This window comes from Phyllostomus hastatus, unplaced genomic scaffold, assembly GCF_019186645.2.
Source record: "Phyllostomus hastatus isolate PE091 unplaced genomic scaffold, TTU_PhHast_1.1 phas_contig_80, whole genome shotgun sequence".
Taxonomy (NCBI): Eukaryota; Metazoa; Chordata; class Mammalia; order Chiroptera; family Phyllostomidae; genus Phyllostomus; species Phyllostomus hastatus.
The window spans coordinates 26,506,526-26,521,702 of record NW_025333960.1 but is presented as its reverse complement, the minus strand read 5'-3'; the positions used below and the strand labels follow the sequence as shown (position 1 = coordinate 26,521,702).

Here is a 15,177-nt window from a genome sequence, read left to right as displayed (position 1 = left end):
TAGCCTGTAAAAATTCTGCAGCCTTGATCACATTCACATGCATGAATAAGCCAAGCTTTTGATTCTAGTTAACATATTTTATACACTCTCAAAATAGAGTTTTCTCAATTTGAGGCCAATCCTAAGTAAGGTTATATGAAAAAATGACAGTATAAAATGTATGTGAGAGATCCCTATATTTTCATCTTAAAGAGTTTTTAATGTCCTTACCATTATGTAAAAGGATTAGGTAATTAAAAATTTTAAATATAATTTTTTTCTTTCTTAGGTACTTTTTCTTTTAGAATTGGTTTCAATCAATGAACAATTCATATTTAAAAAAAAAGAAATTATGTCCTGGCTGGTGTGCCTCAATGGGCTGAGTGCCAGCCTGTGAACCAAAGGGTTGCCAGTTCGATTCCCAGTCAGGGCACATGCCTGGGTTGTGGGCCAAGTCCCCAGCAGGGGACATGTGAGAGGCAACCACACATTGATGTTTTTCTCCCTTTCTTTCTCCCTCCTTTCCCCTCTCTCTAAAAATAAATAAATAAAATCTTCAAAAAATAAAAAAAAATAGAAAAGGAGAAATTACCTCTCTGTCTAGAAAATTATTCATTGTTCGAATTTCTCCAGTGTATCTGTTGATAATAAACATGGGTGAATCAGAAGGTTCCTGGCTTATGATCTTGAAAGCTATTTTTGAGTTCAAATTATTGGGTTCATCTGCATCAGTAGCATTGAGTTTCATCACCAGTGTATCTAAAGATCAAGAAAAATTAATTGTAAATGAACAGTTTGCATTTTTGTTATAGCTACCTCTTTTCCTTTTTACTTCAATATATTCATATATTAGCTCCTTTTTATACCTTTGCATTAACAAAAAAGCCCATTTTACCAAGAACCTAGGTATTGCTGATAGAAAACAAAGAAATGTTTTATTCTGCCTTTCCATTTCTTATTCTAGTATGATGCCTTTTTTTTTATTGTTATAGTGAAACAAAATGATATTATGGCCAGACCAAAGTTTGTCAACTATATAGCTCTTTCTAGCTATAGGGTCTTGGCCTCAGTCTCCTTATCTGCAAATGTGGATATGATAACAGGACAATCCTCACTGAAATCATGAAAGGATTAGGTAGTTTAATGAGAGAAAATCATATAACGTTCCTACTGAATAATGCATATTCAGTAAATGTATATTATTGTTTTCTTTTGGATGGTCCCTAGTTTAGTGCTAGGTAACTAGCAGTTTTAAAGAGAAGCTTGTTTAACTACACACTTTGTCCTATCCCTTATCTTGACCTTTAATCCTACAAGCAGTTTTGATGAAGGACACCAGAGAGTGTGAAAAGTTGCCAGTGTTCATAAACCAGAATTCTTTTCTACACTCCAGCTGTTTGATACACAATCAGTGTCTTACAGACAAAAATGACTAACGTATCTCCCATCTCCCTCTCTCAATCTCTGTGTGTATTTGTTTCGGCATCATTTAAAAAATATATCAAAAGGCAATTAATTGTGCTACATTTATACAATGAATCTGAGGCAACTTGTCAAAAAGATTGAAGAAATCTATATTTCTTAACATGGAAATATGTTCAAAATATGTATTAAAAAGTTTGTACTGTGTATTAATAGGTAAAAAAGTTTCCAAAAACATGTCTCTATATATTTACATAATTATAGAACATACATACCTAAGCAACTAATGGTAGCACTTACTAGAAAAGAGAAAAAAGTCAAATTTCCATTCCATTTTTACTTTCCATGTTGTGTGAATGTGTTCAAAAAACATTTTAAAATGGTATTTTTAATAGTTTACACTATAGAGATATTTTAATGCATAAAGTAAAATATAAGGATTTTTAAAATTCATAAGCAGTTATACCACATAAAGTTTAAAAGTAACTATGGTATGTTAAGTTTTGAATTCAAATGAAAATGATCTCTGCTCTTTTCCATATGTGTAGCCCAATTTTCAGTAGTGTGCTAAGCAGTTGATATACTGTTCCTTCCAAGGGTCTGAATATTTGGCAGTTAAAATGTTGCCATTTACAGTGATCTACAAGGAGTGGCCATTTACAGTGACCACCCCACCTTTGGATGGTCACAGCTCTTGCAGGTGGACGCTCTGTGTAGGTACAGCTTTTCTGGTGCCCCTCAACTTGCACCACTTGAGACATTTGGCTTTAAATGTGCAAGGTGGGCCAAACAGGATTCAGTTTATAATACATTTTAAATGCATAAAAACAGTAACTTGAGTAAAAAGCCATCAAAACACGGAGACACACACACTTATAATCACATAGAAGAAGAAAAAACAATACTTATTTTGCATTTATTGGCTGTCAAAAATGCTCTAGAAGATTACAGCCACACAAGAGATTGCCTGGAAGTGATTTCTATGGGTGATTTTAAAAGTTATTTTTTTAAAACAAAGATTAAAAAATAAACAGTATGAATAAAAGTGGATGATATTGCCCTTCAAAACAGTCAGGCTGGGAGGCTGAATTCTCTTTCCAGGGGCCCTGCCAACACTGTGCAAAGCCCTTTAAGAATTTTTCCTTAGGAATCTAGGGCACAGCTTATATGTGAATTACGTGAGAAAACAGTTTTCATTACTTTGGAGTCCCTCCTGGTGTATGACAGATTGGAGCTCCTTCTGCCCTTGAAGGGACAGCCTTTATGGAGATTTCCTCATGCCTCTGTCTTCTGCACGGTTTTCTACAATTACCTGTTACATCTGTGCTGTGCACATTGACATCATTTAGCCTCAAGTTGACTGGCTGTTTAGAATCATCTGGAAGCCAATATACTCTTGTGTATTTAATAAAGTTGATTACTTACTTGCATTAGAGTTTTCTTCTATTTGTCCTAGGAAAGTAGACATAGAAAACACGGGAGGGTTGTCATTTATATCCAAAATCCTAACTCGGAGCTCAAGAATTCTCTCCAAATCTTGGCCCTGAGCATTTACAGCCCGGCAGTAAATCTAGTGGAAAAAAAGAAGAAGAAGAATTATGTGATTCAACAAATATTAAGTTTTTACTTTGTTTGAACACTATGCTGGGCTATGTAGAGCTAAAAGAAAAATAAGACTTTGTTTCCTACTGAAGTGTAAGCACAGGCAGTACTTATAACCAATAAGGGGAGGCAAACATGAACTCAAAAGACCATTTGAGGAAAGGTAACATGATCACCCATAAAAAGAAGAACAAAAACACTATGATATCGTGGGAGGATGCAATGACTGAGATAGATCTTAAAAGAGAACTTCCGCAGGTGGAGCTGGGAATTGGCAGGTTGTTCCAAGCCAAGGGATTCATGCAAGGAAATAAACAAAGTGATGCAAATGCAGTGTTTGAATTTAGGAATAGGGAGGAATGGGGTTCAGGGTGTGGTAAAAGAGAGTCACATGGGGGCTTCAAAGAAACAGCACTCATAGCTAGGTGGTGGCTATATGGGTGCTTATATTATCATTATTATTGATACATTAGGTATGTACAAAAGTATAATGTATATGATTTAACCTATTTGGTATGTTTCATATAGAAACACTGTACTTTAACAACAGCTAATAGGCTGGCATGCAGATTTTGAGTGTTTGGGAAAACATTGTGGAAAACAAGGGAGGAATATTAATTTAGAATAGAAGACTTAAAGAATTAAAGTAGTCTTAGGAATACAGACAAGTGGTATGAGTGAAAGCAACAAGCATAGATTACTATCTGAAGGCATTTTTGGAGATGGATTGACGAGGTTTTAATAGAAGAGGTTACTAGACTGAGGAAGGTTTAATTTTAAATTTTCAATTTTAAGTATTAATAAGTGTGAACCATGATGGAAGCAACCTACAGAGTAGACAGAAGAAGCACGAAAAGTCAAAGTTAATAGAATAAGATTCTTCAATACCAGATGATTATGAGACAATAGAAGATCTCGAGATATATTTTAAAAACAGAAAATTCATCTTGCTTTTGTACTTAATGTAGAACACTTCTGAGCAGGTGGAGAGAATTAATTGTTGGAGTTTGTTGGTTTGTAAGAGTTAATTGTAGGAGGACTCAGATTTTTTAATGAGTTTGACATGAGGTCAGCTGCTTAAAATAGGAATGAAGTTAAGGGTTCAAAGAGTAAGCACTTAAGCTTTGTCACAGCTGCTGTAAGGGATAGAGGAAGATTCTGTTAAAGAGGAACTAAGTCTTTCCAAGGAACATCCTATGCTCAGGTGAGCTTGAGCAATGTGTGTCTGTACTCAAGTGCGTTTACTCAGAGAAGGCTCCTGTAGTAGCTATAGAATCATCACTTGACATTGGGGTTATCAGAGACCAACATTCTCAACTGGATTAAAGAAAACGAAGTAAAGGTTGAGTGCTTGCCCTTCCACACAAATGCTCTAGCCTGCCACTGGGGCCAGACCACAGGTTAGCATTTTTGCTAAGGCACTGAAGCAAAACACTCACCTGCCACTCAGTGCTCTCTGTGTGTGCCTGGGTCACAGCTGTGCATGAATTAAGAGACAACCAAAAACACCTATACTGACACTCTTGAAATGAAGTGAAGCATGAGCTGAGCTTGAGATAATCCCAACGTAATTTAGGCCTGAACATATACTTGTATATTGACACTGCATCCACTTACAATGAAAAATGGAGTGACTTCTCGATCAACTATGGACGTTATGTTAATTTCACCAGTTTTTTGATTAACAACGAAAGATTCCATAAGGTGGTTGATCAATTCCTACTCCAGAGATGTGGTATGTAACTTGCTGGTTGGCCGCACAGTCTGAATGGATCTGCAGAAAGAGCACATTTGAAAATACTACAGGATGCAAAATAAGTCTGTTATATTTGATATATAATTGGTGTCTTTTTTGACAAGTGCTGAGTGTTCTGTCCCTGTTATTTTGGGGGGAAATTCTGAAGGTAGAGAATTATTTTACTAGATAAGTGGAATAGTTACAGTTTGAGATTTTCAATGATAACTGTAAATGTAAGAGAAAATTCAATTTATATTTCTACCAAATAATAAAAAAGTAAAATATCACCCTAATACATCTAATTCTATGCAGTCATCATATATGTATTCATTCATCATTCATTCAACATTTACAATTTGATCATATTATTCTCAGGTTCTGCTAGCACTAGGTCTGGAGCAGGGCTGTCCATGCCATCCTAAGGAGTTGACCAGTGTCGTTACTACCTAACTTTGATCTTCCAATTCAAAAAATACTTTTTAAATGTGGTTAGGAAGAAGATTGGGGTGGATTTATGTAGGTAAGAAAAGACTGTGTATATTTCCAGACAGCTCTGAATTCTGGAAATGGGGAGGATGTTTTAGCAGGAAAATAAGGAGACAACTTTAAATATATGGTTATAGAAACCAGGACAGTTGTATCTGAAATAAATTATTGTATGGGGAGTGTCTCTTATGTATATTGTGTGATATGTTTGAATGTGTGTCAGTGTGCGTGTATATATATGTATATATTTTTGTATTATGAGGGAAACAGTGCATGAGGATGTGTTTCTGAGTGTGCACATGTGTATGTTCTTTACAAAGACAAAGGAAAGTGAAAGGAAAAAGATTACAAATGACAGTACATTGTGAATCCTCATAAATAAATCAAAAGTAGGAATTTAATTCTAATAGATTAGGAGGCAGAAAGAGCATGCACTGAAAGAGTTCCTCTAAATGTGCTGAGTAGTAAATTCATTACTAAATCACTATAATTTTAAAATCTAGAGTTTAGGATAACATGTGATCATATGTATTAATTTCACCAGTAAGGGGAGTCAGTGTTTAACTGTCTACATGAGTGCCTAAAAATTTTAATTTATCCTTCTCATGGTTTCAGTGGCTTCAGTTTCCATAACCTGAATGAGTATTGTTCTGTTTTATATCATAACTTCTCATTGAGATACATTCATAAAATATTTGAAAGACAGGTTCTTTGAAACTTTAACTTCATCCACTTGATGTTTGATTTTGTGTTTTGGGGTTGAGACTTACCTTGGCTATTGGGTTCCTCTTTGAGTTGTCTTCTCCTTCACGACAGGCTGCAGCAAACTTGATCCATTCACGTTTTTGCCTTCTGATTGTATGCCACTTGATGGTGCCATTTTTAGTGTTATAATCCCTTACCTTGAATGGGCAGGTTAAATAGTGGTATCTATTAGCTTCTATTCATAATTCACATTCCATTAAAGAATTGGTAGGAGGAGTAATTGAAATGCCAGAAAGGATGCTTACTTGGGAAGATTGGGAATTTCAAAACTTTATTAATTTCAGCATAACATTAACTTTACTTATAAGGATGAATTTTATTTGGGGCAGGGGGCAGGGATATGTTGTTACTCCCAAACCATTTTTTCTGTTTTTAAATTGAAAAATTCAATTTATGTATTACCTGGATTCGAAATTCACTGTTAACTTCCACCACCACCTATAAAAATATGATAAACACAATATTTAATTTTTAAATAAGTGCTTTATAATTTATTTTAACAAATTATTAAAAAATCAAACAATCTGAATCATTAAAATTATTTTCTCAGCCTAGATAGCAGGCAGACCTGGTTTGTCTCTCAGGTCTGATAATGATGTCAATGATTCCTTTTCTTTTAGTTTATACTTCTCAATTTTGCTCTTCTTTTTATTACTTTAACTTGTTTAAGATACTGGTAATCTTATGAGCTAAGACATTTGAAGGTTGAACCCAGTGGGGATGAGAGTTGGAAAATCAGGTTCTCTTAATAAATCCTGTGTCTGAAGAGCTGGAGATCTTTAGTGAAATTCAGCAATAAGTTATAACACTAAAACTTTTGACTGTAGTTTTAGCCCTTGAGTAGACTCAGATGGAAATATAGAAAAATATGTTTTGGGATGAAGAAAGAATACAAAGCAAAGACTGTCCAGAAAGCATCAAAATATTTGCTTCTTCACATTCTAATTCTAAATGGATGATTTTATATTACTCTTAAATATCTTAAGATGATAAATTTTTCACTTGCTTTGAAATATGAGAATATAAAGTTCTAAGATGAATACAAATATTTTTTCATTGCAATGGAAAAATACAATATGATTAAAAAACATTTTTTGCTATGTTAAAATGAGTTTATATTTGATGTTTCATTGTTCATACTAAACAAAGTTGATGATATGAATTCTTCCTTCCAAAGCAAGGAGAAGACATTTCAGAGTGCGGGGACTGAATGCTGGGTAAGCAACTTCCGTTAGTTTTTTCTCTTGCATTAAATAAGTGAGCTCATCAAGCATAGCTCTGCCTACTTTCAGCTCAGCTCTGGCTTTGACTTTACATATGATTTGTAGTGTTAAATCTGGTTAATTTGACTTATTTTCCTCTAAAAACCAAAGATAATTCTAAAAACACAAACACTTACGTATGAAGTTTAATAGATCAGCATACTTAAGACATTGTAAAATATCTATCTAAAACAGGTGTGGATTTGAAAGTTAGGTTGTGTATATTGTTTTAAATTGCACTTAGAATTAATAGGTATAATGTAACTTTTTAATTCTTATTTCTCCCTAAATAAGACATTTTTAACATTGACACTTGAGTTTTTTAGAATTACAAAGTATGAAAACTGTTATTATACATAAGCTTTATCTATATTAGTGAGAAAATAAAATTATGGTTTGCATTTAATAAAGTACTAATAACAGTAATATCCAAATATAGTAAATATCTTTTATAGTGAGTTTTAATTTTGCCATTAAAATAAATTTTAAAGTGTAAGCACATTTTTTAAATCACCATAATTGATAATTCAAGAAAATTTATATTTATGATTAGTACGAGTATTTTAAATAGATAATATTTTTATATGGGAGTCATATACTCATGGTATATATTTGATGTTAATCAGTATCACCATTACAATTCACTAAATGATAACTAGGTAGTATAAAACGTGTTTAGAGAAATCCATGCATTTAATCTTCACAAATACATTTGGTCAACACTATAGTTATAATAATTTTACAGATGAGGAAATTGAATTTTAGATATTAATCACTAAATACAATCCAATATAATTCAGCCTAAATGAGCTTGAGACATGAGTTTAACAATCAAGTACAACTAGCCTATTTTATATAAATTACTAAATAAAATACAGTGCAGGAAACTGACATTACCATTTTGAGAATTCAAAAAATAAATTTGGATTTTAATTTAATCTCATATTGTCCTTGTGATTCAGAATGCTTACATATAATAACAACAACAACAATAATAGTCATACTGGGGGAAAGGGGGAGGAAGACATACAAATGACCCAAACAGTTGGGATAAGTAACCAAAATGTTATTGTAGAGTCCTGAATCCCACTTGGGTGTAGAGTTGAAATGATGTTAGTTCACCTGTGTGCTTCTTGCTACCTTGAACTCATGGAGACTTACTCCTCTCATTTGTGGGTGTTGGAGGTGGGTGTGGGGAGACCTCATTTGTGTGTTTGGAAGCCTATTCTTCACTGCTACAAGGTTGTGTATTCATCTCTTCTCTCTCTTGCACTTCCCTCACCACACTGAAGTGTCAGCGCCACTGTTTGTTTTGCAGAACCATGCCAGAGGCCACTAACCTTCTCACTTTATGAAACTGGGTCATTCTTTTTGCCATGAGAGGCAACATAGGCAGACGACCAAGTAGGTTTCACTGTATAGTCAGGCTCTCAATTGGAATAGCAATTAAAAAACTGCCAGGTCTTCTTAAAAATATGTTATGCTGACATATCCATATTGCCTTTTGCTCAGAGTGTAAAATAAACTCTGAAACAAAGTTACTCTTTGACTATTAAAGGTAAAATAATGAGGTAAAAAGAACATTAAGTAGAGTCAGAAAACTTATAATGTACTTGCTAAATTCTCTGAGTTTTATTTTTCTCATTCAAAAAATGACAGATGTTGACTAGATTACATACAGTTACTTTTCAAATTCTAACATCAAATCCTTGTGTGCAATAGAGAAATAGTGTATTGGAGTTTCTTGATCATGGTTAAGACATGACAAATTGTTGACTTAAAAGAAGACTCTGACAATAATTGATGGAGGTTGTGGGAAGAGGCAGCAATTACAGGCAACCAGCAGTTGAATTTCTCCATCAACTCAGCCCAGAGATGAGACTGGGAAAGATCCACGGGAAGATACAACTGGGTTGAAATTGACAGGTTTGAGAACAAGTGGTGTGTGGGTGTAATGAGAGGGAGAATCTGAGACCATTGCACTTATAAACTAGGAGATCAGGAGCAAGGCAGAAGCACAATTTAGTAGGTTAGAACATAACCAGTTTGGGATGCCAGAACAATGCTTGGTAAAGATGTCTGGGAATTTGAAATGTGTGTCAGCACCATGAAGAAATATTTAATTTAGGCCTGATTTGAGGGACACCAGCTCAGGCAGAATGGTTGGAATCATGGGAGAATTTGAAATCCCTGAAATAGAGAACACAGGAAAGAAATAGCCCATGGCTGAGGATGACACCAGGGGAATTCCCGCATTTATGTAACTGGAAACCATGACAATAAACAAGAAACAACAAAAGAGGGAAAAGAAGTGGCCAAAGAAATAGGAGGGAAATAAAATGCAATGTCATGGGTGTCTAAAGAAGAAGAACTGAAAGACAGACAGGCTTTGAACAAGTGTCAGATGATATACAAAAGTTGAACAGGGTGAATCCTGAGGACCTCTGAGCTTTTCTGTAACTTTGAAAAGTATGCTTTCAGTTGGATGGAATGGGCTCTTCCTGACTGACAAGGAGTGGGGGACAAGATGAAGGAGAAGAGGATGTAAGGTGCCACTTTCTTGAGAAATGTGGTGATACAAGGAAACAGAAGTGATAGTACATAAGATGAAGTGTACAAGGAGATATTTGGGGGAAAGGGGATGTGGATTTTGAAGGCAGGAGAAAAGGAGATTTTGATTTGAAACAGGAGGGGTTGAGAAAGTACTTGCTGGAGGTATATGATGAGCAGGAGGGAAGCAGCAGAGAGAAAGGGCTTTAAAGACACAGGGTAAGGAAGAGTGAAATGATGGAGATTAAGTTGATTAGGACAGGGAAATTGAAGGACTTCACACTGGATGACCCAGACCTTGTCTCTAGGGTCAGGTTGTTTTCTGGTAATTAGGGGAGTGTTTGGATTCCAAAATAAGTTGGGAATATGTTCTGTGGAGGCTGTAAAAAGATTTACCTAGAGATAAATACAAGTATAGTCAAGTGCACTGCGAACCTCTCAGGCTCTTGCCCCCTGGATATGGGCATTGGGGTAAGTCACTTAGCCATTCTGTGCCACTGTTTCCCCATATGTATATGAGACTAAATAGCCTATTTTATCCAAAATGACCGATATGAATAATATGTTTCATGTGAGTCCTCAATATCTCTTCCCTCCATCTCTATTTTAGAAGCTATTCCACATTTTTTTTAAAAAAGCAAAACATAACAACCATAGGATACAAAATTGCATGCCAATTTTAATGATTCTCTAATTATACTCGTTTTTAGTTCTTTTCCTTTAATGCTGAGTTTTACATTTCTGTGCATTTCATTGGTTTTGAAAATAGTAATTTATAATTTCTATAAGGAAAACCTCTTGCATTTAATAAGTTTGAGGTGGTTTTCCAGTTCTTTGGCAGTTTTTGTTTAGTATCAAATTCTAAGATATTTACTTGTTATAAATATTACAAGAATTCACTTGAGACAAAGCTAAAATGTAATAATTTGCTTATTTAAAAAAACTTCTCTTTTATGTTTTCTTTCTGTTACTTGCACAAAAGCTATCAATCTGGAGTTGATTTCTCGATAGGTTGATTTCTCTTATTTGTTCATTGTTTTATTTATTTATTTGACAAATATACACTGAATGTGTATTGTGTGGGTCCAAGGCTGGATTAAGACATTTAAGAGGCTTAAGTGCTAAAAATATTACAGTAAGCCTTAGATAAAATGTAAGGTAAGTGTAATAGTACCTCATAAAAGTAAGTCTTAGGGAAACTCAACATGATGATTTCCATGTTTAATACCTTGACAATTTTTGAAGTGTGTAGAGGAAGGGAAATCTAAACTCTCCAAAAATTGCCTTTTGCTGAGCCTACACTCTGTGATTACACACATATTGAGCAATCTTGCATTGGTGTGATACACTATGAAATGTACAAAAGTGAATCAGACACAACCTGCCATCAAATAACTTACAGTCAAGTAGTTTTATGAGCAACAGACAGCCATTAATTCGTGGGGATGTGGCTTTTCCTTAGACAAGTGTAAAGGACTGAGCTCTATTCTCACACACCTGTTGAGGGCAGGATCAGCAACCAATGGCATTTAAACTACTTTGACCTGCTAAATCCATTCAAGGAACGTGCATACCGAGCATCATCAGCAAGGGTAGATGATGACCCAAAATTCTGTAAGGGTGTTCCCTCACTGATGGGAGAAGAGTGAGCCTAACTGCATCATCAAGCATGCCTACTGCTTGCACGTTAGGCAATGTCTGTTAGGACACAGGGGTATTCAGCAATGATGTCCTTAAAGAATTCATGATGAAGAAAGAGCTATCAGAAATTCAGTGCTCTGGGTATAGACAAGAGTGTTGTTTTTCTAGATTCATGAGCCCTGTTAAATAAGTGTGTCTTGTCTTTTTGGGACCAAGCATTCAGGTTTATCAAGGCAGCACTTTTTAGTGGTTTAGGTTTTTCTAAAGTATAGATCAGGCATGACAAAGTATTCTTGCTCTGCAGAAACAAAAACCAATTAAATGATGATACCTGTGTACTGTCCATTTTCATAAAGGTAAAAGAAGTTGCTGGTCATAAATGTGCCATGACATATGCAGTTAAGAGCCCCATGTAAATGGAAATGATTTTGCTTAAATAAAATTTATAAATTTTACTGCACAGGTGAACAGAAATATTGCTTTCATTTTATATAAAATATTTTACTGAAATACTAATATCTATAACATATAGCATTATACTATGTGCTCAAGAAATCATAAAGAATCCTCTTTTTTGCCTGTCTTCTGGTCAGTCTCTAGGAGTGAACACAGTTATGGGTATTTAAGATGTCCAGTTAAAATAAGTTTATAAACTATGTAATAGAGTATATGCAGGAGTGGAACAACGTAGTTTATTGTCTTAATTCAAATAAATAATAGAATAATAAATAATACTACAGGAATAAATTTTGTGTTTAGCTTATTCACAACTGTAAACATGTTTTTGCACACAACTGTATTATTTTTTTGTGTCTTTTTGCTTGAGCATTGAGAAATAATCAGGTAAACTCCTGCTTAAAGACTAAATAATTTTAGCTAAGTCAAAATGTGGACTTAGTTTATCAGTTGGTCACAGGGCTTATTTTGAAAGGTAATATTACCCATGGAAAGAGAAGCTAGGGTGGTATGATGTACTGAAGAAATTGGATCATTCTTGGTATTAGATGAAGATAAATTTATTTGAGTTCTTTGCTGCAGAAGTTTGCTTTTTAGAAAAAAAAGCACCTTCAAAGTATGTTAATTGTACTCATTGGAACTGACAAAATTACAAATAAGTTTTAAAAATCATTAGAACTGTAAAACTTCTATTGGTTCCATTTGGCTTTCCCACAGCAACCATGACACAGCTCATACCATTGTCATAAACATTCTCAGAGACTTCTTGTGCTTGGTGTGTAGGTAATTTTGTTCTCTGGCCTAGAATACCAGTACTTTGCCCATATAATAATTTCATGGAAACAAAAAATAAATGCAGAATCAATAACATTTACTTGGCTTGTTGTGCTATAACAGGTGTAAGCTATTTTCTGTCCAAAAGATTTGTCTAAGAAATGGAATAATCATGTGGTGATATTGGTCTCTGTAGGAGTAGATTTTTCATTTTTATTCTCCCAGCTCTAACCCACTAATTTGAACAAGGCCTATACCTTCAGGATATTGAGCAGACTACACAACATATTTGCAAAGAGATGGCTGACAGCTCTCAAATGGATTTGTATTAAAGGTGCTATCAGTTTAAATGTCTTACGTACATTCAAAATTGTCCAACTATGCTCCCTACTGTTGGTTTTCACTTATTACTTTGAGCAGACTATAAAGGCTTTGCATAAATGTTTTTCCTTTCTCTTTCTTTACTTTTCTTTTTTCATTTTTTATAAAAGCAAACATTCTCAGGGAGACGAATAGAAGGGTAACTGGAAGAGTCTTCTATAGTGGTAGTTAATTTTGAGAATAAAAAGTATTTTAAAGCAAAAGTGGACAGTATAATTCCTAAGTACATTTATACAAATCATCTGGTAAAATCAGTAGTGAAAATAAATTATGATTTTTCAAATCTTAGAAATTGAAATGTATAAAAATATGTTACAATATTATAAAAGTGAAACATTTGAATTCATCATACAATAAGTTCTTTGAGAAATAATATTCATAAGGCACATGGGAAACTTGTGATTGATTCCAAAGAAAAATATGGCAAAACAAACAAACAGGCAGACAAACAAACAAATTATCCACACAAAAATACCCATCCGCTCAGAAAATAAGTACAAATGCCAAGAAACTTCTGTGCAAAGAAAGAAAGTTCGCTAAGGATACATGATTTTGATAAAATGATACATCTTACTGAAGAATGACTAATTGAAAGGTGGCTGTTTAAAGACGTTTTATAGGGTGTAACTAATTAAAAACAATCATAAACAATCAAATAAGTATCTTATAGACTTGTGAATGTACATAAGCATCTGAACAATCTTTAATCAACTGCAGCTCTAATAGGCCTTAATAGATCAAACTTATGTAAAATTAAAAATGAAAGTATTTTATTATTTCACAATGGACAAATAAATTCCCCCCTGTTCACACACATACTGCATGATGCTCATTAGCCCTGCCACATCCCAAGTTATGACATCCATTGGCCCCAAAGGTGCCTTAGAAAGTCCATGGAATAGAGCTCGTGTTTAAAGGGCAACTTGGCTCTAAAGCTGCCAGCTGATTGATGCACATTTATAACTAAATCCACTGGTCATGATGCATCTTAATTAATGAATTGAACTAAAACTAACCAGCATACATTGAGTCAAAGATCTAGCTTGTTATTACAGAAACCCAACAATCCAGCTAAAACTTAAGCAAGTAGAAACAAATATGAAGCACAGCACTACATGCATCCTGCAAAGACAGCAAAAGAATGAAAAATGTTTGGGTTGAAAGTCAGGACTTGTCTGTGATATTACCTTAAAAGCCCAGCTGCAAAAGAGAATTTGAATGACAAAGTGCTATTAAAGAGTGAGATAACTACCCCACATTCAATATTTTCCCTAAGTGACATAGCAATGACTTTGATGTCAGAGATTTTATCTGATGAGTTGACACTGATGTATTAATATGATCTTGAGTCTTCAATTAAAGAGAGAAAAACTATTTAAAAATCTTGTTCATAAAATCACATCGTCATTAACATAAGTTTTTAATAGGTTTAGGTTAGAAATAACACTAAATGGCATTGTCTAAAAAGTTATTTTTTGTCATCCTGGGCAGTGTGGATCAGTGGTTGGGTACCATCCAGGACCACAAAAGGTTGATGGTTGGATTCCCAGTCAGAGCACGTGCCTGGGTGGTGTGTTTGGTCCTGGGTCAGAGCACCTTTGAGAGGCAATGGACAGATGTTTCTCTGCTTCTTTCTCCTTCCCTTCCCCTCACTTTAAAAATTTTAAAAAATATATGTTTTTAAAAAAGTTCTCAGTTGTTGACAACAAAAGTGATCATGCAGGGTTTTTAACAGAATCCACACTTACCAGAAAAATGAACAGCACTGCAGCTATTCCGAAGCGCCAGTCCATCGCTGCTGGGTGCTCTTACATCCAGGACCAGGGGAGTGCTGCCTGTTTTCTGTTTTTTCTTTTCTCCCGATCAGCTGATGTCTGATTAAAACAACTTCTCAGCAGGTGTTCTACATTCAGGCTTTGAGGTGTTTCTGACTTTGTGGGAGGACTGATGGTACATATAACTAGTCTAGATCCCCACCCTAAAAACTCGGGCTGGTCTTTTGAAGATGCTTGACAAGATCATCCTTGCTCCCAGGTAAAAGATAGGGACACACCCTTCTTCCAGCTGAAAGGCAGCTCTCTGTAGGAGATGTCATATTCACTCCTTTATAGAGGGTTTTCA

At 34.7% G+C, this 15,177-nt stretch overlaps 1 protein-coding gene across 1 annotated transcript in view; it reads right to left on the bottom strand.

Moving 5' to 3' along the window:
* LOC123826172 (desmoglein-1-like) overlaps nucleotides 1-14,849 on the bottom strand; it is a 39,611-nt gene extending 24,762 nt beyond the window's left edge. The window contains 7 exon segments of the mRNA XM_045850125.1: nucleotides 572-738; nucleotides 2,827-2,971; nucleotides 4,621-4,695; nucleotides 4,697-4,777; nucleotides 5,998-6,129; nucleotides 6,395-6,430; nucleotides 14,805-14,849. Coding sequence (XP_045706081.1) covers nucleotides 572-738; nucleotides 2,827-2,971; nucleotides 4,621-4,695; nucleotides 4,697-4,777; nucleotides 5,998-6,129; nucleotides 6,395-6,430; nucleotides 14,805-14,849 — 681 coding nt within the window.
* Nucleotides 14,850-15,177: the final 328 nt, after the last annotated feature.